This window comes from Gorilla gorilla, chromosome 4 (assembly GCF_029281585.2).
Source record: "Gorilla gorilla gorilla isolate KB3781 chromosome 4, NHGRI_mGorGor1-v2.1_pri, whole genome shotgun sequence".
NCBI lineage: Eukaryota > Metazoa > Chordata > Mammalia > Primates > Hominidae > Gorilla > Gorilla gorilla.
In genome coordinates this window covers 81,447,957-81,475,874 of record NC_073228.2, presented here as the reverse complement: position 1 = coordinate 81,475,874, position 27,918 = coordinate 81,447,957, and the positions used below count along the sequence as shown (strand labels likewise).

Below are 27,918 nucleotides of genomic sequence, written 5' to 3'. Positions count from 1 at the left end.
ATACCTCCCATAATAATACCGTCCATTAATTACTCTAGAGTCCTCCTGCCTTGTTTTTCTTAACGTTTTACTTCTCTGCAAGAACATATTTTAAAAAGTTGCTTCTACAATTTAAAGTACAAAAGTAATACTGTACAGGAGTAAGTCTTTGTAAAATATTTAAAGAAAATTATACAATAAAACCCCGCCCCCCTGCATTCGGGGCAGCGACGCTGGGGGAACGACTTTAGAATTTGCATTGGGTGGACAGCAAATACTTCCGTAAAACAGACCATGAAGCTTTCCACTTAGAGCCCACTGTGGCCCCAATGCCTTTCCCTTTCGCTGCTGCTCCAGGCTCCGCCTCCACCGTGTCAGGGCTGCTCGCCCCGCCCCCGCTCGCCCCGCCCCTGGAGTTGCTCCCTCAAAGCGGAAGTGAGGCCGGACTGAGGCTCTTAACAGTGGTCCCTGCTGGCCCTTGGTGACGGGTCGCGTCAGTTCCGACCCGGACCCGCACGCTGCTGCGCTGACGTGGCTCCCGGAAGTAGGGCTGGCGTAGGGCCGCCATGTTGCAGCAGGTGAGGGGCTGAGGGCGCGCTGGGAGGGTGGCGGCTCCTGGACTGGCTCTGCAGGTTCCGTGGGACTGGAGCCCGCGTCCCCCGCGCCCGCTACTCGAACTCGAGGAGGAGCGGGGCGGCCGGGAGTGGAGGGCTGTGGGTAGTTGTCTGAGGAGGGCTGCTGGGGGTTCTGAGGCCGCTGGGGGAGGCGTGACCCGTGCACAGTGCAAGTACTTCTTGCGGCTGTGGGGACGCCCATTGTTAACCAGCGCGAGTGGGGGTCTCTCTTTCCTCAACCCTTATTGCCGGGGTGGAGTTGAGGAGGAGCGGCCTGCTGGCCTCTTAGCTTCCTGACACCCAGGGGTGCGATGCTGTCTTGTAGGAATCGGCGACACCGCCAGAGCCTCGCTTTCAAATTGCTGTTTCCAGACTAATGTTGTTGGTGATTCTCTCCTTTGTGCTCTTAGAGTTAATTGTAGTCCGCATGTTGGCAACCAGAGACTCGTAAGATTAATAATATTTTTAGAAAAAACTACTGTTTATAGTCACTTAGATTGTCTTAAGTGTTTTTTTCTTTCGGTTCACACAAAATTTGTTGAGGGATTGCTATGACTCAGACACGGTTGTAGGCCCAGGGATAGGGTTGTGACCAGTACAGACAGGTTTCTTGCCCCGTATTTTCGGGTTAGGGAAGTGGGTTCTAGGAGATGGGGGTTGGGTGGGGAGACACGATAAATTGTATAACCAAAGATATTTTCAGATAATTGCAAAGGCAGGGTGATGAAATAACAAGTGTCTGAGGATAGGACAACTAAGATTTATGGTCAGGAAAGACTGCTTATGAGGAGATGCCTTGAGCGGAGAAAATCTAATAATGGTTAAATTCAGCTGTATTACAGGAAAGGTGTCCCGATCCAGACCCGAAAAGAGGGTCCTTGGCCGGGCGTGGTGACTCAGGCCTGTAATCCCAGCACTTTGGGAGGACGAGGTGGGTGGATCATGAGGTCAAGAGATCGAGACCATCCTGGCCAACTTGGTGAAACTCTGTCTCTACTAAAAATACAAAAATTAGTTGGGCGTGATGGTGCACGCCTGTAGTCCCAGCTACTCGGGAGGCTGAGGCAGGAGAATCGCTTGAACTGGGGAGGCCGAGGTTGCAGTGAGCCGCGGGCCACTGCACTCCATCCAGCCTGGCTACAGAGGGAGACTGTGTCTCAAACAAAACAAAAAAAGTCTTGGATCAGGCAAGAAGGAATTCAGGGTGAGTCCACAGTGCAAAGTGAGAGCAAGTTTATTAAGAAAGTAAAGGAGTGGCTACTCCATAGAGCAGCCTGGAGGGCTGCTGGTGGCCCATTTTTATGGGTATTTCTTAGTGATATGGTTAACAAGGGGTGTATTATTCATTCCTCCCCTTTTAGATCATAGAGAGTAACTTCCTGATGTTGCCATGGCATTTGTAAACTGGCATGGCGCTGATGGGAGTCTAGTAGTGAGGACGACCAGTGGTCACTCTCGTGGCCATCTTGGTCTTGGTGGGTTTTGGCTGGCTCCTTTATTGCAACCTGTTTTTTCAGCAAGGTCTTTATGACCTGTATTTTGTGCCGACCTCACATCTCATCCTGTGATTTAGAATGCCCTGTCTGGGAATGCAGCCCAGTAGGTTTCAGCCTCATTTTACCCAGCTCCTATTGAAGATGGAGTTGTTCAGGTTCACATGCTTCTGACATTTGAACCTGCGCCCAGGCCGGATGAGGCTGGAGAAACACAACCATGTTGACTGTTCCCACTATTTATTTATTTATTTATTCATTCATTCATTCATTCATTTATGAGACAGAGTTTCACTCTTGTTGCCCAGGCTGGAGTACAATGGTGTGATCTCGGCTCACTGCAACCTCCGCCTCCCGGCTTCAAGCGATTCTTCTGCCTCACCCTCCAGAGTAGCTGGGAATACAGGCGCCCGCCACCACGCCCGGCTAATTTTTGTATTTTTAGTAGAGATGGGGTTTCACCATATTAACCAGGCTGGTCTTGAGCTCCTGACCTCAGGTGATCCACCCGCCTCGGCCTTCCAAAGTGCTAGGATTACAGGCGTGAGCCGCCAGGCCCGGCCGACTGTTCCCACTTGATAAGTTTGTGACGTGAACCTCAGTCGAGCCCTTAGTGCTGCCAGGCGGTCATTCTACATTTCCATGGCCCCTTCACCCTCTCGCCTTAGGCAACTATTAAAACTCAAATCTTCAACGTTTCTTCTCTTATCCTCTCTCAGCTGGTAACGTTGCTTCTTGTTTCACTGAAAATGGAAGCCGTTGGAAGACAATTTTCACACTAGCTGCCTATTTATTTGCATGTTTACTCGGGGTCTCATATTCTTTTATGATAATTGGACTGTCAGTGCTCCATTCTTAGGTCTTCCTGTCTACTGTGTGCTGGTTTCCATCTCCTCTTGCCTACTGGAAGGCATTGTTCTAGTAATTCTCTTTCTTGCATCATCAGTTTTTTAATCCTTTTAAACGTTTGCTCACATCAACATATAAACGTGTTTTAATTTCTCTTACCTTAAAAAATGAAAACTTGGCCGGGCGCGGTGGCTCACGCCTGTAATCCCAGCACTTTGGGAGGCCGAGGCGGGTGGATCATGAGGTCAGGAGATCGAGACCATCCTGGCTAACACGGTGAAACCCTGTCTGTACTAAAAAACAACAAATTAGCTGGGGGTGGTGGCGGGCACCTGTAGTCCCAGCTACTCGGGAAGCTGAGGCAGGAGAATGGCGTAAACCTGGGAGGCGGAGCTTGCAGTAAGCCGAGATCACGCCACTGCACTCCAGCCTGGGCGACAGAGCCAGACTCCGTCTCAAAACAAACAAACAAACAAACAAAAAAAACAAACTTGACACCACATGCTCTTTCACTGGTCACCCCATTCTTTTTCCTTTAAAGACTTGTATCATATGTACTTGTCTTTTAATTCTTCCAGTCTCTCTTCCCCTCTCCCAACCGTACTGGAACTGCTCTTACTGAGTTCCCCGATGACCTGTTAAAAATACAGTGGTCATGGCTGGGCGCAGGGCTCATGGCTGTAATCCCAGCACTTTGGGAGGCCAGGGTGGGTGGATCATGAGGTCAAGAGATGGAGACCATCCTGGCCAACATGGTGAAACCCCGTCTCTACTAAAAATACAAAAATTACCTGGGGGTGGTGGCATGTGCCTGTAGTCTCAGCTACTCGGGAGGCTGAGGCTGACGCAGGGGAGTCGCTTGAATCCGGGAGGCGGAGGTTGCAGTGAGCCAAGATCACGCCATTGCACTCCAGCCTGGCAACAGAGCGAGACTCCGTCTCAAAAAAAAGAAAAAAAATACAGTGGTCTCTCTTTGGTTTTCATCTTACTTATGAGCAGCATTTGACACAGATGATGGATCCTCCTCCTGGAGGCACTTTGTTTGGTTTCCAGGACACTACCCCCTCCTGGCTCACCTTATGTTCCTTGGTACTTCTTTTTCGGTCCCCACAGCCTATTCCTTCTTATTTTTGTGATCTCTAATTATTGGAATGCCAGGAGTCTGTCTTAGCCATCTTTATCTTTTTAGTTGTTCAAGACAAAAACTTTGGAATCTTCCTTGATTCCTTTTATTTACCCTTCCTCCACCTCCCCAGTCAGTCCATCAGCAAATCCTGTCAGCTCTACCTTAAAATGTACTTGGAATCTATTTTTCATCACCTCCACTGCATCCATCTTAGACCAAGCCATTACTTCTTGGCCTCGTGATTAAAGTAGTTTCCTAACCAGTCTCCTAGCATTGTGCTTTTGTCCCTCCTTCTTCTCCCCTCCCGCTCCAGATTTTTACTACAGTAGCCAGAATTCTCTTTCTAACAGGTGAGTCAGAACATGCAGTCTTACACTTAAAACACTCCAATGGATCTCCCTTTCAACGCTTTTTGGTTTTAGCATCTTAAAATGTCATTTAGCATCTTAAAATGTCCAAAATCAAACTGCTGATTTTGCCCCGAAATCTTTTGTGTCCATGGTCTTCCCCATCTTAGTAAATGTAACTCCAGGAGTGCAGAGCTATTTGTCTTTTTTTTTTTTTTTTTAAATCTGTACCACTTACAGCAGTACCTGGCACTTGGTAGGCACTCAGTATTTACTGAATAAATGAGAAGAAATCAGTCTTTCAAAGAGCAGGGTAAGAGAATAGTGTTCTAGGTAATATGAACCATAAGTGCAAAAGAACCTGACGGGGCCCAAGTTTGGCATGTTTAAGGAACTGAAAAGAAGGCCAGCCTGGGCATGGTGGCTCATGCCTCTAATCGTAGCACTTTGGGAGGCTAAGGCAGGAGAATTGCTTGAGCCCGGGAGTTTGAGACTAGCCTGGGCAACATAGCGAGACCCTATTTCTGCAAGAAATTAAAATATTATATATGGTGGCTTGCAGTACTCAGGAGGCTGAGATGTAGAGCCTGCAGTAGTGACCCCTGATTGCTCCACTGCACTCCAGCCTGGGCGAGAGCCAGACCGTGTCAAAAAAAAAAAAAAAAAATGGCCAGTCTGGCAGGAGCTTAGGTACTGTATAAATTTCCTGTTGCTACTGCGGCAGTGAAGTCATATGTACTGTTGTAAAGTTCTGGTGGTCAGAAGTCCAGAATGAGGCTCAAGGGGTTAAACATCAAGGTGTGGGTAGGGGTTCTGGAGAATCAGTTTCCTTGCCTGATTCAGCTTCTAAACACCTGGGATCCCTTCCCCATCTTAATGCCATCAGCACGGCCTGTTCAAATCTCTGTCTCTCATCTCTACTTTGCTTGTTTCATCACCTTCTCTCACTGACCCTCCTTTGTTTCCCTTGTAAGGACCATTGTGATTACGTCATCTGACCAGCCTGGGTAATCCAGGATGATCTCTTGACCTCAAGATCCTTAACTTAATCTCATCTGTGAAATTCTTTTTGCCAAGTAAATTTACATATTCACAGGTTCCAGAGATTAGAACCTAAACATTTTTGGGAGGGGTGAGGAGGTATTCAGCCTACCACAGTTAATGAAGAGTGAGTGGCCTGAGAGATTGGCAGGGACCAGATCATGATAGGTCATGATAGGGAGTCTGTTTTTCAGTCATAGTGCTGAGAGGTTTCAGTAGGGGAATGATAGGATTTGATGTGAAAAAGTCTCCCTGGCCGCTGGATGGCGATTAGACTGTTGGGATCGAGAGCAGAAGGCCTCAGCTTTTTATTCATAACATCATACGGTGGATCTCAATCTTGCTGTACGTTATGATCACACCTCAAAGCAATTATATCTGAACCACTGAGGGCTGGACCCAAGTATCAGCCTTTGTTTGTTTGTTTGTTTGTTTTTTAAGAAAAAGAGCATTCTAATTGTAGCCAAGGTTGAGAACCACTAGTCTCATAGATCTGAATCCATTTTACCTTTTCAGCCTTAGCTCAGTAGGAGCTTCTCGCATCCATCACTTACTGCATGAGCTACTTGACCATTTCTTAGACAAACTTCCTGTATTCCCACCTGTGCCTTTCAAAATATACCTAGTCTAGGGAGGCCTACGCGGACTGTCAGGGCCCAGCTGACAAACTCTCCTCCAGAAAGCTTCTCCAGTGCCCTGTAGTAGGAATGATTTGCTTCCTTCCCTGGCTCCCATTTGCACTTAGATTTCTCAGCCCTGATCACAGTCAGCTGTATATTATCGTCTCCTTTGCTTATTTACTCATGCCTTCAACAAATACTGTACCACTTGGCTGAATGCTGTGCTAGACACTAGGATTTACTACAATGCAAAGACAGTCTTGGTTGGGTGTGGTGGCTCACACCTATAATCCCAGCACTGTGGGAGGGTGAGGTGGGCGGATCCCTTGAGGTCAGGAGTTTGAAACCAGCCTGGCCAACGTGGTGAGACTCTGTCTCTACTAAAAATACAAAAATTAGCCAGGCTAATTAGCCGAGACACACTCCTGTAATCCCAGTTACTCAGGAGGCTGAGGCACTAGAATCTAGCTTGAACCCAGGAGATGGAGGTTGCAGTAAGCTCAGACCATACCACTGTACTCCAGCCTGGGCGACAGAGCAAGACTCTGTCTCAAAAAAAAAAAAAAAAAACCTTGTCTTCTAGGTCCTCCAGCAGCTTAATCTATATGGAGGTAGGAGCGGGTAGATGTGCAATAAGAATACTCTGAGATAATTGTTCAAATGGAGATTCGTCCAAGTGCTGTGGGAACATGGGGATTTCAGAGACAGGTTTTCAGCTATTTCAGTATTTGAGCTAAAAAACTTGAAGGATGATTTGGTATTTGGTGAGCAGGGCATGGGGAAGGGAAGAGTTTTCTGAGACAACATGTGAAAGGCAGGAGATGGGAGAGAGATCGTAGTGTTCTTAGAGACCATGTAGTAACAGTATTGCTTCAGTGCTCAACAGTGCTCAATGAAGACAGTGTCAGAAGCAAGTAGGGGGCATTAGATTCTGTGATCTTCTATGCTTTATGTGAAGGAGTTAAATTTTATCCTATACTTGTAGGGATGCCATTGAAAAATTTGAGCAGTAGAGTGACATGGTGTGATTTCCATATTGGGAGGATTGCTCTGGGTAATGTAAAGGAGAGGCTGGAATAGAGAGGGATAAAGGCAGGGAGGCTGGTGAGTGGCGCTAGGAGAGGAACAGGATCAGGTTTGTTGTAGTTGAGGGGAATTGCAGTGAATTGAGGTGTGAACCACTCTTAGAAGCCTAAGGTTATGGGGCCAGGCATGGTGGCTCACGCCTGTAATCCCAGCAATTGGGAGGCCGAGGCGGGTGGATCACAAGGTCATGAAATCTCCTGGTTAACACGGTGAAACCTGTCTCTACTAAAAAAGTACAAAAAATTAGCCAGGCATGGTGGCACGCGCCTGTAGTCCCAGCTACTTGGGAAGGTGAGGCAGGAGAATCACTTGAACCCAGGAGGCAGAGGTTGCAGTGAGTTGAGGCCACGCCACTGCACTCCAGCCTGAGCGACAGAGCAAGACTCCATCTCAAAAAAAAAAAAAAAAGCCTAAGGTTGTAAAAGGAAGCAATGCTTTGGGAAGGTAGAGGATTGAAGGGGAGATTCAGGATCAGGGTTCTTAAAAAAATCTTTTTTTGCCTAATAAGTGGCCTTGAAGAAGTTTATATGCATATGCTGATTAGAAAGATTCAATAGAGGCCGGGCGTGGTGGCTCATGCCTGTAATCCCAGCACTTTGGGAGGCTGAGGCGGACAGATCACCTGAGGTCAGGAGTTCAAGACCAGCCTGGCCAACATGGTGAAACCCCGTCTCAACTAAAAATGTGAAAATTAGCTGGGTGTGGTGGCACACGCCTGTAATCCCAGCAACTTGGAAGGCTGAAGCAGGAGAATCGTTTGAACCCGGGAGGCAGAGGTTGCAGTGAGCCAAGATCGTGCCATTGCACTCCAGCCTGGGTGATGAGCAAAACTCCATTTCAACAACAACAAAAAAGAAAGATCCAATAGATAGACTTGAAGATAGAAGAAAGTGTAAATACAGGGGAAAATGATGAAACAAATCCCTGAGGAGGCATGAAAAGAAGTTATTCTGAGCACAAATAATTGGTTTAGCCTTGGATAAGAAGAGAAGGAGTTGTGAGAAGGGGTCATGGAACTAAGGATGCAGTCAGATGATTTTGTGAAGGAGTCAGAAACCTTGAGATTATCCCCAGTAGCCTCGGCTTGCTCTGTGACTTGGGAGAGAACAGGTGAGGAGGATAGGTGTTAAGTTGTAGTAGCCTCATCTGCACCCCAGAGTTTTCTCAGATGGTGCAGCCTAGGGGCAGGGATGGAGGAGCTGAGACTTCGATTATTCTCTGGGTTTTTTGCCAGATGATTTGAGGAGGTGGAGTGGAGGATCTGCATGTGTCCTTTTCCTAGGTTTTGAATTCCTGATGCTGTAACCACATTATTTTATCTTCTATTTTGATGAGTATGCAGCTTTGCATGCAGTGGCTGTGTAAACACTGAATTTTGTTTTGCTTCTTGACCATTTATTTTTCCTACCAGGATAGTAATGATGACACTGAAGATGTTTCACTGTTTGATGCGGAAGAGGAGACGACTAATAGACCAAGAAAAGCCAAAATCAGGTAGGAGGAGAGAAGTTGCATGAGCTGTGTTAGTGTCCAGTGCTGTTCTGTGTGTATGTCAGTGCTAGCCGATGGGAGTCAAGGCAGAGTTGTTTGAATGTGCTTGTGAGTACTGCATGTTGCTAATTTGACATTTAGTGTACGACAAAGATGACATTTCAGATTTTCTTGTGAATAATTGGCATACTTAATACTGAGTTTTAAAATCAGCAAATCCAATTATTTGAACACCTGTGTTTTTAATTCTATGCTATTTTCCAAGAATGTACCATTTCTTTATATAGTTTCTATAGATACATTACATTTTGATTTATTGTGCACATTTCAAAATCACATAACATTTCTATTCTAAATTTAATTCTCTCTAAAGAAATTCATTTATCGAAAGAAAATTCTACTTGAACCCTGCTAAAATGCTGTTTTTTACTTTTCTTTCATCTTTCATGCCAGTCACAAAAGACCACATATTGTATGATTTCATTTATATGAAATGTCCAGAATAGGCAAATCTGTAGAGACAGAAGATAGATTAGCTGTTGCTAGAAGCTGAGGGGTTTGAAGGTAAATGGGGAATGACTGCCAGTGGGTACAAAGATTCTGTCTGGGGTAATGAAAAGTTGTAAAATTGGAGTGATGGTTGTACAAATCTGTGAATGTACTAAAAACCATTAGATTGTTTACCTTAAATAAGTAAATTGTATGATATGTGAATTATATCTCAAAAAAGCTATTAAAAAACAAGAAACAGGCTGGGCGCGATGGCTCACGCCTGTAATCCCAGCACTTTGGGAGGCCGAGGCAGGTGGATCACGAGGTCAGGTGAAGGGGTGGGTTGCCCCTCCACACCTGTGGGTGTTTCTCGTAAGGTGGAACGAGAGACTTAGGAAAGAAAAAGACACAGAGACAAAGTATAGAGAAAGAAATAAGGGGACCCGGGGAACCAGCGTTCAGCATATGGAGGATCCCGCCAGCCTCTGAGTTCCCTTAGTATTGATTGATCATTAGTGGGTGTTTCTCCCAGAGCGGGATGTGTCAGGGTCACAAGACAATAGTGGGGAGAGGGTCAGCAGACAAACACATGAACAAAGGTCTTTGCATCATAGACAAGGTAAAGGATTAAGTGCTGTGCTTTTAGATATGCATACACATAAAACATCTCAATGCTTTACAAAGCAGTATTGCTGCCCGCATGTCCCACCTCCAGCCCTAAGGCGGTTTTTCCCTATCTCAGTAGATGGAACGTACAGTCGGGTTTTATACCGAGACATTCCATTGCCCAGGGACGGGCAGGAGACAGATGCCTTCCTCTTGTCTCAACTGCAAGAGGCATGCCTTCCTCTTATACTAATCCTCCTCAGCACAGACCCTTTACCGGTGTCGGGCTGGGGGACGGTCAGGTCTTTCCCTTCCCACGAGGCCATATTTCAGACTATCACATGGGGAGAAACCTTGGACAATACCTGGCTTTCCTAGGGAGAGGTCCCTGCGGCCTTCCGCAGTTTTTGTGTCCCTGGGTACTTGAGATTAGGGAGTGGTGACGACTCTTAAGGAGCGTGCTGCCTTCAAGCATCTGTTTAACAAAGCACATCTTGCACCGCCCTTAATCCATTTAACTCTGAGTTGACACAGCACATGTTTCAGAGAGCACGGGGTTGGGGGTAAGGTCATAGATTAACAGAATCTCAAGGCAGAAGAATTTTTCTTAGTACAGAACAAAATGGAGTCTCCTATGTCTACTTCTTTCTACACAGACACAGTGACAATCTGATCTCTCTTGCTTTTCCCCACAGTCAGGAGATTGAGATCATCCTGGCTAACATGGTGAAACCCCATCTCTACTAAAAATACAAAAAATTAGCCGGGCGTGGTGGCAGGCGCCTGTAGTCCCAGCTACTTGGGAGGCTGCGGCAGGACAATGGCGTGAACCCAGGAGGTGAAGTTTGCAGTGAGCCGAGATTGCGCCACCAAACTCCAGCCTGGGCGACGGAGCGAGACTCTGTCTCAAAAAAAAAAAAAAAAAAAAAGAAACAAACAAACTACCTGATAACTTTGTCTTAATGTCTGAGTGATTTCTGAGGGCTAAGGAATTCTTTTGGCGTGATTTGAAAATAGGATTCAAATTCTAAGATACAGTTTCCTTATTTCTCCAAGAGAGATAAAATTCTTTATTATCTATTTTATGAAAGTTTATATTCAATGAGGTGTTAAAGTCATCTGTGCATAGTGTATTTTCTGTAACTACAGGGCCTAGTCAAATAGTGGGGCTTAAGAAAAAGAGAGCTAGGAGGTTTGCTTCCTCCTACTAAAGTCACCTCTTTTATTTTGACAAAACTCTTCACAGTTACACGGTGGCTAAAACATTTTTCTCTACATTTGCTAGTACCTGTAGTAAAATGTAATTGCATTTCTTTCATTGTGTTTTGGTTTTCAGACATCCAGTAGCATCGTTTTTCCACTTATTCTTTCGAGTCAGTGCAATCATCGTCTATCTTCTCTGTGAGTTGCTCAGCAGCAGCTTTATTACGTGTATGGTGACAATTATCTTGTTGTTGTCGTGTGACTTTTGGGCAGTGAAGGTAATTTTGATTGTTTTTATTTTAAAATTATATTTAATATGAAAATGATGTATAAAAATATGAGAGTTAGCATTTTGCATTATTGTTAATCTTTTGTTACTTCAAACCTCATCTGTGTTGAAGTGCTAGATATATCAAATTGCATGTAGTTGTTTTTTTTTTTTTTTTCATTTTTTTCCCTTTGACAATACAAGATGAGACATGTAGGTTACTGTGCTGCTGATTTTTCTGTGCCATATTCTAACCTACATCAGCTTTAAAGTCAAATAAACAAACAAATGTGACTAGCAACCATAGACCCTACAATGTTGCTTCTAATCTATACCATGGGTTTTGCTTCAGGCTTACCTGTAGGTGTGTTGTATATAATTTCTAGATAAGGCCCCAGTGTAGTTTGTCCACAAATACCTAAAAAATACCTACCTTTTGAAAAGGCTCCTGTGGATGCTTTAAGGCAGTGTTTCTCAACCAGAGACAAGCTTTCCACCTACTGAATATTTGTCAGTGTCCAAAAATGTTTTTGGTTGTCATGACTAGAGGTGGGAGGAGTGTGCTATTGACATCTAGTGGCTAGAGGGCAGGTATGCTGCTAAATATCCTAACACACAGGACGGCCCCTCTGCAACAAAGAACTACCTGACCCAAAATGTCAGTTGTGCCAAGGTTGAGACACCCTGCTGTAGGGGATAGAAAGGAGTGTAAGAAATGGTTTCAAACTCAAGAACAATGATTAGAGGGATGCATGGATAGATAGGTACATAATAAATAGATAAGTAAGCATAATAAAATATTAAATATGGACTCTAGATGATAGATATTTGGGTATTCACTGTAAAATTTAACTGTGTGTGTTCGAAAATATAGTAAAATAGTGGAGAAAAAAATCAAAGGCTGATTTTGGAGTTTCAGAGACATATACTGATTCAAAGACTAGTAAGATGTTACAACCCTATTCACACCCACCAATGTAGCCATTTTTAGATCTTTTAATTCTTTTTTTTTTTTTTTGAGACGGAGTTTCACTTTTGTTGCCCAGGCTGGAGTGCAATGGCGTGATCTTGGCTCACCGCAACCTCTGCCTCCTGGGTTCAGGTGATTCTCCTGCCTCAGACTCCCGAGTAGCTGGGATTACAGGCATGCACCACCACGCCTGGCTAATTTTTTTGTATTTTTAGTACAGACGGGGTTTCTCCATGTTGGTCAGGCTGGTCTCGAACTTCTGACCTCAAGTGATCTGCCTGCCTCAGCCTCCCAAAGTGCTGGGATTACAGGCATGAGCCACTGCGCCTGGCCACCTTTTAATTCTTAAAGATATCTGAAGTGGTTGGCTTGGTGATGGCCAGTTTCCATAGGCCGCATAATGCTGAGAAGGAAGATTTCAAAGGTCTGTTTCCTTTAGGTTTTTCTTTTGTCCAGTCTTCTTTGGCTTGCATTTCTTTGAATTTCTTCTGTTACTTTATGCTCCAAAGTATTTAGTACATACTGCTCACAGTTTTGATACACGATTCTTTTTGTTGTTCATAAAATTTCTGTTCAGCCAAATAGAACATGCTTTCCAGTCAGTTCTTCCTGGTAATTTCCAAACTCTTAAAATTTTTCTGGGTTTAGAGTTTTAAAAAATGCAATCAAAATAGTTTATTTTCTGATAAGGTTTATTTGTTTGTTTATTTTTGTTTTTAAACAAGGGCTTAAAAAATGGCACCCTTTTATCCTTGGCAAAATTACTTATAGATAGCAAAACAATGGAGATATGAAGCAAAATTAGGAAGTCAAGAATAGGGAAATTATTAGTGGACTTGGGATAGGCAGGGTTCTGAAACAGTTAAAATAGAGATGTGTCATAATTGTTATAAATCTCAATGTACTTACTAAAAAAACAAAAAATCAATCTTCATCTAAACCCCTAGGTGTCCAATCTTTTGGTTTCCCTGGGCCACAGTGGAAGAAAGAATTATCTTGGGCCACACATAAAATACACTAACATTAGCTGATGAGCTTAAAAAAAAATCACACACAAAAAAATCTCATAATGTTTTAAGAAAGTTTACAAATTTCTCTTGGGCCGCATTCAAAGCTGTCCTGGGCAGCATGAGGCCTGTGGGCAGAGGGTTGGATAGGCTTGCCCTAGGTGATGTTAATGAAGATAAAGAAGAGGTAGAGAAGGGAAAATAATTTAAAGGTATGCTTAAATGCTAAAGCTTATATTGGTTTTTATTTTATTCTTCACTCTGACAAATTGAGTAAAAAAGGTTAAATAATGGTTTTAAAAATTTAATGGCAACTATGGCTGGGCGCGGTGGCTCACGCCTATAATCCCAGCACTTTGGGAGGCTGAGGTGGGTGGATCATGAGGTCAGGAGATCGAGACCATCCTGGCTAACATGGTGAAACCCCATCTCTGCTAAAAATAAAAAAAAAAAAAAATGGGCCGGGCGTGGTGGCAGGCGCCTGTAGTCCCAGCTACTCAGGAGGCTGAGGCAGGAGGCGGAGCTTGCAGTGAGCTGAGATTGCGCCACTGCACTCTAGCCTGGGCAACAGAGCAAGACTCCATCTCAAAAAAAAAAAAAATAATGGCAACTATTAGTAAAATTTAAAACCAGTCGTGTATCTTCTGCAACATTGGAGAAGATGGAGCAAGTAAAACAGTTCATAGAGCAAAAGAAGGAAAACAAAGCAACTGTCAAGGAAGCTTAAATCAGAAAGTACATGTATAAAGTGATGTAAGTAATAGCAAATTCATTATAATAGGAAATGTAATTTGATTAAACTACCCATTTAAAGACAAGAACACTAAGATTGGTCAGAAATCAAAGTCCAAACAAAAGATCTAACCAAATTAATGACATTAGAAAAAATAAAAGAAGGCAAAGATAACATCAGATCAACTCAAACAAAAAGAAACTTGGCATTGTATTATTATCAGATGAGATATGGATCAGAGTAAGAAAGCACTAAGAGGAACAAAAAAAGGTGATTTTATGAATCACAGTGAAGATCATTCACAGAGTAAAATTATATCAAACTATGTATAGTAAAAAAATTGGAAATATTAGAAAACAGAAAAGCATTATGATGAGTTTAACAAACTACTATCTTTAACAAACCAAAGTGCCAAAAAATAAATAAGTTCTGAAGGATCTGAATGAAATAATTGGCAACATCAATTTGATAGCAGTATTTGGGACTTTGTATGACAGAGAGAATACTTTCTTGTTAAATGCCTGTGGAGCATTTACAAAAATTGACTAAATATCACTGTGAAGAAAATCAAAATAAAATTGCCCAAAGCACCTACATTTTCTACTCCAATGAAACAGAACTAGAAATTAATAGAAAGTAGTTGTCAAAATTGGAATTCTTTTTAAAAAGCGAACTACTGCATATCTTGGGTTTAAAAGGAAGCAAAAACTGTAAATATAGGTTATTTATACCTTAATGGTGATCATTTACAGTTAAACTTTCTGAATATGTCAAAAACTGAATTCAGAGGGAAAATAATAGACTAAAGCCTTTTATTTTAGACAAGAAAGAGGGAAAATAATGGACTACTTGAGTCCAGAAATTTCAAAAACAAGCAATAAGCGTGAGAAATCAGGAAAATAAACTAATAAAGATAAAAGCAGGAAATAAAGAGTTAGAAAATGGGAACACAGAAGAGTTTGAAAGTATTCTGAGAGCATTCTTTGAAAATGCCTATAGAAGAGACCTCTGGTTTAGGCCTCCCTTGCCAGCTCTTTTTTTTTTTTTTCACTTAGCATCTCTCCCATAGGAATTTTGGTCTCATAAGACTCTTCCTTTTCTTCTCCTGTATCCCTTTCCTAAGGAGTGCCATCTGTGCTTCTGGTTTTAATTGCTGATCTGTAAGCTGTGTTGCCTCCCAGATCTGTATCTCCATTCAGGTTTGTCCTCACAACTCAAGGCCTCTCCATGTGTCTTCTTGACGTTTTTATGTGGCTGTCTTGAAGGCATCTCAAATCTTTTTTTTTTTTTTTTTTTTGAGACAAAATCTTGCTTTGTCTCCCAAGCTGGAATGCAGTGGTGTGATCTTGGCTCACTGCAACCTCTGCCTCCTGGGGTTCAAGCGATTCTCCTGCCTCACCCTCCTAGATAGCTGAGACTACAGGCATGCACCACCATGCCTAGCGAATTTTTGTATTTTTAGTAGAGGCAGGGTTTCACTATGTTAGCCAGGCTGGTCTTGAACCCAAGTAAACCACCACGCCTGGCCAGGCATCTTATATCTTAACATGTGTAAAATACTACTTGTCATCTTCCACTCCCCAAAAGCTCTTCTTCTTTGAGTGTTCCCTTTCGTGGGGCCTGGAATCACTATTTTTTTACTTGAGCAAACCAGAAATGTATCAGTTGCCTCCTTCCTACTCCATATCCAATTAATGACCAAGTCCCATAAATCCATAGATTGTACTTTCTTCATTAGGGCATCAGTGCCTGCTGCTCTATCTGGAATGCTCTTCTTCCTCCCACATCACCTTCATACAGGGATTCCTAATCTTTTTATGCCATGGGCCCCTTTCATAGACTCATGAATAAGTTTTCACATATATAAAATACATAAGATTTCAAAGGAAGTCACATATTGAAATATAATTTAAAAATATTAAAAAAGTAAATTTCTGATTGAGTTATATGTGTAGTAGTTCCCCCATTATCTGAGGTTTCACTTTCTGCGGTTTCAGTTACTGCTATACGCTACACTAAACAGGAAGATACTGTGTAAGGAGAGAGAACTACATTCACATAACTTTTATTAGATTATGTTGTTATAATTGTTCTATTTTTATTTCTTATTAATCTCTTACTGTGCATTATTTATAAATTAAGCATTATCATAGGTATGTACTTATAGGAAAAAATATAGCATATATAAGGTTTGGTATTAACCACAATTTGAGGCATCTGCTGGGGGTCTTGGAATGTATCCCCTGCAGATAAGGGAGGACTACTATACTTTATGAATTTATTAATGGTAAGATCTAGTGGCAGGTCTAATAACTACTTTCAAAGCAGTGGTGAGCATAAACAATATGTTAAGATAACTGCAGCAAGTATAGTACAAAATGAAAAATATCTGTGGTTTCTATTGTGTCAGGGTGTTTTTAATTTTACCTATATTCATAGTTTGTTGTCTACATTCATAATTTAATGATATGCTAACTACTTTCAAAGCAGTGGTGAGCATAAATAGTATTTTGAGGCCGTGCATGGTGGCTTACGCCTGTAATCCCAGCACTTTGGGAGGCCAAGGCGGGTGAATCACTGAGGTTGGGAGTTCGAGACCAGCCTGACCAACATGGAGAAACCTCATCTCTACTAAAAATACAAAATTAGCTGGGCATGATGGCGCATGCCTGTAATCCCTGCTATTTGGGAGGCTGGGGCAGGAGAATCGTTTGAACCCTGGAGGCAGAGGTTGCGGTGAGCTGAGATCGCCCCGTTGCATGCCAGCCTGGGCAACAAGAGCGAAACTCTGTCTCAAAAACAAAAAACAAAACAAAACCAAACAAAAAACAAAACTACAATATTTTGAGGTAACTGCAGCAAATACAGTACAAAATAAAAAAATGCCTGTGATTTCTATTGTGTCAGGGTGTTTTTAATTTTACCTACATTCATAGTTTGTTGTCTACATTCATAATTTAAAGATATGCTAAATTTTAGCCAGAGGTTAATGAAAATGAAGGTAACATTTTTTTTTACCCATCAAGGTTCACAGAACCACTGAATCTATTAGTGGACACCATTAATTAAACATCCATGGTACTGTTGATTCTTATTTATCTTTTATATTTCATTCTAAATGTTGACTCCTCAGTCATTTTCTGATACCCAGACTAGATCAAATTTCCCTGTTATACTCTTCAAGCATCTCACACTTTTCCCTTGCAGGACTTAACTCAGTTGGTAATGGTACATTTGTGCATTGGTTGTCTGCCTCTCTTCACCTCTTTCCCTGAGGAAGGAGCTGGTATCTGTTAGTCACTGTTGTATTACCAGCACATAGTAGATGCTCACTAAATATTTGTTGAGTAAATAAAGATTAGGAAAGCTATCAAACTAATTTGTTACCTTAGTAAGTAGGAAAAGAGCTTGGTACACTTGAGAGACTGACTGAAGGCCAGTGTCTATAATCATTTTCAGGGATATGTAGTTGTAAAATATATGTAGCTATAGTCAGGATGTAAAGTAGGTCATAGTAACCAAATAGCAAGGGGTTTAGGGAAAATTAGGGAACTGGAGAAAGGGCAAATTGTTCATGAGGGAAAAGAGAAGGTGTAATGTTTATGGGTGGACTTGTTGCTTGCTCTGTCACCTCTACCCCTGTTAGTACTGCCATTACCATTTTACTTAATCGCTTAGCCAGGCCTGATACATAGTAGTCTTTGCTGACTGGATATTATGGAGGTAAAGCTGAAGGTTTTTGTTTGTGAAATGTTACACTAAGATAGGAGCTTGTGATAGATCTTTAAATAATGCTTTTAAAATGTGCCTGTTTATATTAATCTTCACCAGAATGTCACAGGTAGACTAATGGTTGGCCTACGTTGGTGGAATCACATTGATGAAGATGGAAAGAGCCATTGGGTGTTTGAATCTAGAAAGGTAAAGTGCCTTTTTTGTTTTAAATAATGTTATCAGCTAAATTATTTGTAGACTATATTTAAATACTGGAAGATGAAGTATTCAGAATTAAAAACACTATACCAAATCACTTGGCATGTCAGCACTAAAGGAGATGGCCTTCTAGAATTTAATGCATTTTTCTGTCTAGTTCAGACCAGAAACAAGCAATATACAGAACAGAATCCTTTGAGAGAAGACACTGGGTCTGAGTTCATACAGTGTGCTAAGCTGCCTGTCAGGGATTGCTGATAAAAGATCTGTGTTGCCTTTGTTAGTGTCTCCATAAATCCCTCTGTGCCCAGCAGATAACTGCTTTTAACATCTTGTTCTGTCTTTGCTCCTGTGGTTGTCTTTCATTTCTGGGCAGGAAAAAGGAGGAGGAGTGCAGCTGGATAGAATATCTGATCAGAGCACTCTATTCCTAAGCTTCTGCCTTCAGGAGCCCTGGGGATCCTGGTCTGTTTTGGGTTAGCCTGCTACACTATAGTGAATATTCACTTTCCTTGTGGAAATAAGTTTTGGAAGCAGAGGACCAAATTCTTGGCGACAGTACACCAAGGGTATTGACAAGTTATTTTAAGAAAGTGGCACTGTGTTCAATGAGCCTGTATTCTTTTATATTATAGAATCTACCTTGGAAACAACTTACCACCCTTGTAAATTCCTGGGTATTGCTAAGACATTTTGATTATTGTCCAGAATCCCTTGATTCCGTTTTTTTTTTTTCCTCTGGACCCTAATTTGACCTTTTAGTCTCCAGAATGATTATAACTGTGATTTCCTTGATCATTGGTCAGAAAGGTATCATTTAGAGCTTCCTTATGAATAAATAGTACAAGTGCAAGAAGAATTGAATAGAAGCCTATCAGAGACCACTCTTTACTGTCATGAGTTGTGGTAAACCATCCATCCTGCCCTGAAAATGCAAAATTCTTGAGTTAATATAGATCAGTTCCTAAAATTGCAAGAGTGATAGTCATGTATTTTTGGGTTCTAACTTAGGAGTTGGGCTATGTGTATTAATATTTGAACTTGTGGTTAATATGTTTTTTATTAAACATGTTGAACTTTTTATTGATAAATTTCACAACATGATAATTGAATTTATGTTCTTTTATAGGAGTCCTCTCAAGAGAATAAAACTGTGTCAGAGGCTGAATCAAGAATCTTTTGGTTGGGACTTATTGCCTGTCCAGTACTGTGGGTGATATTTGCCTTTAGTGCACTCTTCTCCTTCAGAGTAAAGTGGTTGGTGAGTATCAGTGTAGAACTTTCAAATAATCCATTAAGATGTCTGATGGTAATCATAGGAAGCAACAACTACAACTGAGTCCTTATCATTAGGGACCTATCTTGAATAGGCAGCTTCATCATGTAATTCCCAAGTTTTGCTTCCCAACTTTACCTTTCTCTGTAATACTGGAGAAGAGATCCTAAAAAACCCCTTCCCACCAGTTTTCTAGATTATTAGTGGTCTTTTCTGGAAATAATGGTTGGTAATCTGTTTTGGTTACCTATTGCTGCCTAACAAATCACCCCAAAACATAGTGGCTTAGAGCAACAACAGCCATTATCTCACAGTTTCTATGGGTCAGGATCTTGGGAAGGGCTCTGCTGGGAGATTCTGGCTTGGGGTCTTGAGTAGTTGTAGTCAGACAGTAGTTGGAATGATGGGGGTTGTGAGCCATCTCCTCTTCATGAGGTCCCATGGCCTCTCCACATGTTTTTCCATGTGCCTTCGTTTGGGCTTCCTCATGGCATGGTGGCCTCATGGTGGTGGGACTGCTTACGTGGCAGCCCAGTACTTCACTTGTGGGGTGTTCCAGCTCACAAGCTTTTACAATCTAGCCTAAGATGTCATAGCATCGCTTCTGCTGTCCACTCACATTCAAGGAAATGGGAATTAGGCTCTGCTCTTGATAAGGAATAAGAAGGTGCTAGAAGACTTTGTGGAAGAGGAGATATTGTTGCTGCTGTCTTTGGAAAATATAGTTTGTCACTTGACCCAATTTGTGAGTCTTACTCTTTTTTATATCTCATATTATTTTTTCTTATTCTATCTTATATCTGATATCAATAAATATTGTGTGAATTTTCACACAATATTTATTGATATCAGATATATTTTGGCCTTAATTATGTTTTTCCTCCTAATTTGTAGTATTTTCTTAGTCCTATTTTGCGATATAGATTCTTTTCTTCTTTGTGTGTGCTCATACATTCATACTTTCCTTCTTTGGATTTGGAAGCTTATTGGAAGCTTATTGTCTTTTTTCAGTTCTTCTGGTAGTTACCTTTAATTACTTTATATGTTTATATCATTACCCTCTTTCAAGAATTAGGAAATGTATTCAGTATTTATGGAGTTCCTGCTCTGGAAAATGGGAAACTTTACGCTAATATGGTTTCTTTAACTTCTCCCTCCTCCTACCTCTAGAGTTTTGCTTATTATAGTCTTATTTTAGTCCTTCTAGTGGTTTTCTTTGTAACATTAATTAATGTACTTAAACCTGTTTATTGACTTAATAGACTCTGTTTAGAAAGGGAAGAAAATAAACACTCATATTCCTTCCTATGAGTTTCCTCCTTTCTCTCTTGTTTGTTCCAATGTATGTGTTACCAAGTTTTATAATAGTTATCTTTTGAAAACATATTTCTTACTGGTTGTTCAGTCTTTGATCTGTTTTTTAAAAAAGTCGATTCATTGCCTATCACCAGTCTTACTGCAGCTTCTCCTTTTACTTATTGGTTGGCTACATTTTCTTTTGACTCATGTTTAAACATATGAGCCTATTGACTATTCTTAAATGATGACCTGGCTGGATTAATATTCTTGGGTCACAGTTTGTTTCTTTTTGGAAGATGCTATTCCATCATTTTCTTTCACTGAATATCTTGGAGAAGTCTGACGCCAGGCTTACTTAACCTTTGTAATCTCTCCTCATAAGGTGTTTTTTTTTTTAGTTCATGTAACCCAGATGTATCTGTATTTATCTTTCCATATCAAGTTTTCTGGAGTCTGTGCCTTTCTGACAGGCAGACTAAAGTTTTGCTTGGAATCAGGAAAATTTTTTCTGTTAAATCTTTGCATTTATTTATGTTCTATGGTTTGACCTTTCATTTTGAAGTACCCGTTACGTTTATGTTGGATCATTTTTATTTGTTCTCATCTACTATTGTTGCTTTAATATTCATCTTTTCCTTATTTATTCAGCAATTTTAAGAGTTCACTCTTATGTCAGAGCTGTCTGGGGACACAGGGGGATAAGTTAGGGGACAGTAAACAAGTTGACTGCTCCAGTAGAGCTTATGTTCTAGTGGAAGGTAGACAAACAGTAAAAAATACAGTAGGGGATGTTAGTTAATGATACAAAGTAATGGGGTAGAGAGTGCAGAGGAGAGAACAGTAACTATTTTAAGTGCTCAGCTAAGGCTTCTCTCTGTATTTCCTTAGCTTTGTCAGCTCCATTTTCATCTCCTGTTATCTCACCCTCATGCTTTTTGAGTTCTTATCTTTAGGTTTTTCTGTAGGGTGAAATAGTCCCAGGAATGCTTTTATTTTGGTGGGATTTTTTTTCTTTTCAAGTAGATTCTTCACCTATCTTCTGTATACTATGCTTCTTTTTTCTTTTTTCACTATAGTTTTGCATAAATGCACTTCCCTTTTTCCTTATCCATTTTGCTTATCCTTACAGTGACAGTCCTGTCCAGCCCTTCTCTTTCTGCTGGTTTAGTGCGGGTGAATCCCCCTTGACCACCTTCTCCTGATGTCTGAGGCACGTGGCTGCTGCTCTGAGCTGGAGTTGCAGTGCTGGGTTTGGTGGCCTGAAGACACAGGTGTGATACGCGATGTGGAGAACTTGCCAGGCTCTTGCTGTCTTGGCTGGGCTGCCTGGTTTTGCGTTCTCTTCCTTAGTGGGGCTCTTGTCTGCTGGTTGGCTGTGCACTCTCTTCTGGTTCTTCCCTTCTGCTTTGGATTGTTTGTAAGACCTTAGAGCTTTAGCATCCATCCAAGAGAGTCAGCCCAGTCTTTTTCTAGCAGTGTTTCTACTTCCTTAAAACAAAACAGGGAGAGGTTATGTGAAAGCCAGTTTGATCCTGTGTTAACCTACTTATGCCTAGTGTTCCATTATTGGAACGCTAAGCATGTAGGAGTTATTTATATCCTACTGCTCAAGGTCATCACCAAGGTCTGATTTTTCACTCATGCAAAAATTCACAAAATTGCAGCCTACAGCATAAATGGGTTAAGACCTCGGCATGGTGGCTCATGCCTGTAATCCCAGCACTTTGGGAGGGCCAAGGCGGGCGGATCACGAGGTCAGGAGATCGAGACCATCCTGGCTAACATGGTGAAACCCTGTCTCTACTAAAAATACAAAAAATTAGCCGGGTGTGGTGGCAGGCATCTGTAGTCCCAGTTACTCGGGAGGCTGAGGCAGGAGAATGGAGTGAACCCAGGAGGCGGAGTTTGCAGTGAGCCGAGATCGTGCCAGCGCACTCCAGCCTGAGCGACAGAGCGAGACTCCGTCTCAAAAAATAAATAAATAAAAATAAATAAATAAAAATAATAAAAATAAATGGGTTAAGACCACAGGACGGGAATGGGCTTCACCCAGTCTCTCCATGAGTCTCCCATCTCCTCACTTCTCTTAAGATGATCATCTCTCATGATTAATGATCCTTCTGCGCTTCCTCTCCTGCCTTCTTCCCACCCGGTGGCACCACTATGGCCAGCTGCAGGGATTTTCCTGCCTGTTTGGGTCATTGTTAGTTGGGAGGAGTTTCTGCTGTCATGGCTGTTTCTGCATTTTTTTCTCGGGTCTTTTGCTTTTCTATAAGTTCCTGGGGATGGTAATTAGTGAAATTTTCCTTAGAGCTTCTTTGCAGAGTTTGGAGCTATGTAGAGCTGCTCCAACCTGGCTCTTTCTTTGGCCACCAGCCCTTTTTTATGTTTGTTGGTATTAGTTTATTTGTGTTTTTAAAAACGTTGTTTGCTGTTTGTACCTTAAGGGGAGGGAGATCTTCATGTCTGACTTCACTGCACCATCTTAAACCAGAAGTTTAACTTACAGATTTTAACATTTGTTGCCATTGAGTAAATCGATGCCTTAGCAGGACCCGTGATTGGTCTTTGAATTCAGGTGTACCCTGGCATGTTGATATATACATACCCAGCAGTGCCCCATTTGAGAAGCATGGGAAATTAAAAGGAAATTTATTCAAATAAATACACAGTTTTATATTTATTTAGGAAACTAGCACCCTGTTATTACACTAACACGTTTAATTCCATGAAACATAAGTTTAGAACAGAAAGTACCACCTCCTCTTCTTTTACTAGGAATGTGAACCTGTTCATTAATCAAACATTTAAATCTATTAATTAAACATTAAAATCAGCTATACATCTTGTTAAGGGTAAGGAGAATAAACCTAGATTGGAAAACGACATTTCATTGAGCTGCTTTGCTTGTCACAGATATAAAAGAGTAGAATGGTCGATGAGCTGTTTATTCCAGAACAAGGGTTGGCAAACTATGGCCTGCAGACCAAATCCAGCCCGACAACGTGTTTTTGTAAGTTTTTATTGAAAAACAGCCTTGCCCACTTATATATTGTCTATGGCTGCCTTTGGATTAGAACAGCAGAGTTGAGTAATTGCAACAGAGACTGTATGGTCTGAAATATTTATGATTTGACCCTTTACAGGAGAACTTTGCTGATCGCTGTATTAGAGTCTTTAACCTTGGGAATCCCTCACATTGTCTCAATTTTTCTAATTAAGATTAATTAGAAATTTTTAAAGAATGGGTTTTGAGTTTCTTTTTCTCACTTCTCATTGATCCTAGTGGGATGACCATAGGTGAGAAAATGAAACTCAAAGGAACAAACAGCTCTGCAAAAGTACAGTTCCCCTTGGAGCTGTCTCCCTCCTCGGGGAAGGCAGGCATCTGTTGATTTGTACCTTAGGGCATTGCATCCCCTCTACCAGAAGCCAGTTGTCACATAGAGCAGAGATTCACCCCTACCTGCTCTCAGTTTATTGAACTTGATCTACCTCTTGACTGTTCTTTTGTAATTCTTATAGGAATAATTAACATTTGAACCTTTCCTGAGTCTCATTTACTTTTCCTAACTTTACTCACAGACCAATGGGAAACAGAGAGCAAGAAGGCTCCCCCTGCACTGCATCCCCAGCAGCTAGCATGGTGCCTGGCACATAGAGCAGTTGTGTCCAGTAAATATTTGCTGGGTGAATGACTCGTGCCTTGTGCGGAGCATCTATCAGATGGGTCTGTTCTGGCAACTGTCTCTGGAAAATCTCAACTGGCACAATCATGGCTTTGCAGAGCTTCCTCTTCCTTCTCTTTCTCATGACAATCTGCCTTGTCTCATTTATGGCATAGAGAAAGGTCAATTTCAGGCCAGTAACCATTGATTATTTTTTCCCTTGTCCCAGGCAGTGGTTATTATGGGTGTGGTGCTACAAGGTGCCAACCTGTATGGTTACATCAGGTGTAAGGTGGGCAGCAGAAAGAATTTAACCAGCATGGCTACTTCATATTTTGGAAAGCAGTTTTTAAGACAAGTAAGTGTTTTCTGGATGTGATCAGTGACTAATGCAATTATTTCTAACTTTCATAGTTTAATTTTTATGAAACGCTCCTGAACAGAAGTTTTAAAGGCATATAGTTGTATAAATATAATGATAAAGATGTTTTAATTGCTCTTTGGGGGTGTTCAAGACAGTCTGGAAGTGTATTGTCAGTATTCTAAAATTATTTTAAAGCCAGGAAGGATAAACTATCATTGATAATAACTTATTTTTTTAAAATTACTTTTAAGTTCAGTTGTTTTTCATCAATTATGGGAGCTTTAAGTGAATGCCCTTGCAGAATGTATGTTGTATGTTTTTATTTTTTTTTTTTTTCGAGACAGAGTTTTGCTCTGTCGCCCAGGCTGGAGTGCAGTGGTGCAATCTCGGCTCACTGCAACCTCTGCCCCCCGGGTTCATGTGATTCTCCTGCCTCAGCCTTATGAGTAGCTGGGATTACAGGCGCATGCCACCACGCCCAGCTAATTTTTTGTATTTTCAGTAGAGATGGGATTTCATCGTGTTAGCCAGGATGGTCTCCATCTCATGACCTTGTGATCTGCCCACCTCGGCCTCCCAAAGTGCTGGGATTACAGGCGTGAGCCACCGTGCCCAGCCTGTATGTTGTATGGTTTTAGGGAGAACAGTTGAATCACAAGAAGACCATAACATTTGTACTCAGATGTTTTTTCCCCCCTAGAACGTAAGGATTTTACTATAATACCCCAACATCAGGGTTTTCAGCAGGATGAGTAGTAGTCATAGGTAAATAATTATTGGTTAAATCTCTTGGGAAAAGTGACTAGGTCTTTTTTTTTTTTTTTCTCTTGAGATGGAGTCTTGCTCTGTCACCCAGGCTGGAGTGCAGTGGCGTGATCTCGGCTTACTGCAAGCTCCGCCTCCTGGGTTCATGCCATTCTCCTGCATCAGCCTCCCGAATAGCTGGGACTACAGGTGCCCGCCACCACCCCCGGCTAATTTGTTGTTTTTTTAGTACAGACAGGGTTTCACCGTGTTAGCCAGGATGGTTTCGATCTCCTGACCTCGTGATCCGCCCGCCTCGGCCTCCCAAAGTGCTGAGATTACAGGCGTCAGCCACGGCGCCCGGCCATGACTAGGTCTTTATATGAGTAATACCTTGCATTTGGTTAGTACAGTAGGTTGGGCAAGTGATATTATGTAGGACAGGGATTCTTAAACTCGAACATACATGAGAATCACCTAGAGGGCACAAGATTGCTGGGTTCCACCTCCAGACTCCGTATTCAGTAGATCTGGGGGTGGAGTCTCATAATTTGCATTTCTCCCAAGTTTCTGGGTGGTACTGAGGGCACTGGTCCAGGGATTACATTTTAGATAACTAAAGCCCCGAGAAATTAAATTATTTACTTAAGATTATACAGCTAATAAGTGGTACAAAGCTAGATCTTAAACCCAGCCCTCTGTACTCAAAATTTATTGTTCTTTTTATTCTACTGTACAGTTTCTCTCACAGAAGATGAAAAGTAGAGAAAATGAATATTCATGTAGGGACATGATCATCTCATTCTGAAGGATTTTTCCATGGCCCCAATATACATTTACTGTGGTCCACCTTAGGGTAACTTTCATGTATGTGCTTATTAGGTTCTTTTCCTTAGAATTTTCAGTGTTTCTGAAGGTGGGGAGGGACATGGAATACAGGTGAAATTAAACCTTAAACCTGGCATAACATGGATAGGGTTAGTGTCTTACATGGTATCCGGCGTCTGCTCAAATGAGACAAACTGGACAGCTGGGTGGATGATGGTATCCATGGATTTACTTCATTAGCGCATGTCTACTTATTTATTTATTTATTTATTTTGAGACAGAGTCTCACTCTGTTGCCCAGGCTGGAGTGCAGTGGCGCGATCTCGGCTCACTGCAAACTCCACCTCCCGGGTTCATACCATTCTTCTGCCTCAGCCTCCCGAGTAGCTGGGATTGCAGACGCCCGCCACCACGCCTGGCTAATTTTTTGTATTTTTAGTAGAGACGGGGTTTCACTGTGTTAGCCAGGAGGGTCTCGATCTCCTGACCTCATGATCCACCCTCCTCGGCCTCCCAAAGTGCTGGGATTACAGGTGTAAGCCGCCCAGCCTAGCATGTCTACTTTTTAATGTGATTGGGCCATTGTATGTAAGGTAATGCTCTGCTTAGAAATCTAGAATGTTTTCCTAGGCCTAGGCCCCAAGTCCATGGTGTGTGAAGTGAAATAACTTTGATGTTAAGGAGTTTTTTTTTTTTGTCTTTTGCAGAACACTGGAGATGATCAGACTTCCTGAATAGAGAAAGCTTATGTGCTTTGTTACATTGGGGAACAACTGAAGAGATTCTTGACTCAACCTTTTAGAGCTTAGTCCATGTTGCAACGAGGAGTGTTTGCTTTGTTTTTCCACTTAAAAACTTTATTTATAAAAAGGAAAAGTAGTTTTCATATTACGTTTTTATTTCCTTTCCAGCAGTTGGGGTTAGAAAGTATATGTTGGCACTAGAAACATTGTCAAGATTTGTTCTGTGGTGTAGGTATGCACATTCCATAGGTATGCACACGGCCATGTAATATCAGTATATCCCAAGTTAATGAAAGTGTTCATTTACACAGGTAATGGAGACCTTTGCATTTTGATCCATACAACATAGGAGGATGTTCTTAGTCTGTCTCAAAGCTCTATATGTTTACATATTATTTCTGTAGATTGTTTTCAGGAGAAAGTTTTGCTTCTATGGTAAGAGTGAGCACTTTGGCTTATGTATAAGTTAGAAATAATTGTTAGTTTTTAATATGTACTTCGTGGGGAAATTTCTTAGACATATGCAAGCAAGTGAAAACAATTAGGGCCAGTGGTATTAACTACTTTATAAAATTTTATTTTTGTTTGTAAGAAGTCATCTACTTAAGGCCCAGTTAATATAAGTGGAATCATCATAGTTTAAGGAATACCCAGAGATTGCTGCTGTTCTATTTATTTTACAGAAAGGATAGCTAGATTGAAAGCTCTTCAGTGGACCTTGAGCTAATAGATCTTTTACCACTAAAAGAGCATTATTCTCATGTCATAATGAGAATAATAATTTACATACTTGGCATAATAAATGCCTAAAAGACATTTTATTTTCTGAATCTATTTTTTTCTTGCTATAATGGGGATATTGTAAATTATGCATTTGTATTAATGGTATTTCTTAAAGCAATCTATGTAACTGTAAATTAAACCAATCTACAAACTATTGTAGGCATCTGTAAATTCTGTTGTAGGTATTATAAACTTTGTTGAAGTCTTAATCAGCAGATTATGTTGTGAATATATTTGTACATTGTTAAAATAGTTTTTAAGATTATTTGTTTAATTGAATAAGTGTTTTATTGGAGTGATAGCTTTGAAGGTGCAAAACTTTATATTTGTATAAAATTCTACTATTTACAAGGCA

At 41.4% G+C, this 27,918-nt stretch overlaps 1 protein-coding gene across 4 annotated transcripts; it reads left to right on the top strand.

Annotated features, from left to right (window-relative positions):
- TVP23B (trans-golgi network vesicle protein 23 homolog B) lies at positions 1-27,918 on the top strand. Of its 4 annotated transcripts, none has more exons than XM_031006731.3 (7): positions 1-557; positions 8,567-8,649; positions 11,081-11,225; positions 17,757-17,846; positions 18,988-19,119; positions 24,331-24,459; positions 26,745-27,918. In XM_031006731.3, the coding sequence occupies exons 1-7, from the start codon at positions 546-548 to the stop codon at positions 26,769-26,771; spliced, it is 618 nt and encodes a 205-aa protein (XP_030862591.1). In that variant the 5' UTR covers positions 1-545; the 3' UTR covers positions 26,772-27,918. The 4 variants fall into 4 exon arrangements, with proteins under 4 accessions (XP_030862591.1, XP_030862593.1, XP_030862592.1 ...); XM_031006732.3 differs by having other exon boundaries at positions 551-978; XM_031006733.3 differs by lacking the exon at positions 24,331-24,459 and having other exon boundaries at positions 386-557.

Excerpts from the sequence above, each read along its gene's own strand:
- TVP23B (XM_031006731.3), top strand. Across the intron at positions 11,226-17,756 it reads GTGACTTTTGGGCAGTGAAG|AATGTCACAGGTAGACTAAT; the intron begins GTAATTTTGATT and ends AATCTTCACCAG. Across the intron at positions 24,460-26,744 it reads GAAAGCAGTTTTTAAGACAA|AACACTGGAGATGATCAGAC; the intron begins GTAAGTGTTTTC and ends TGTCTTTTGCAG.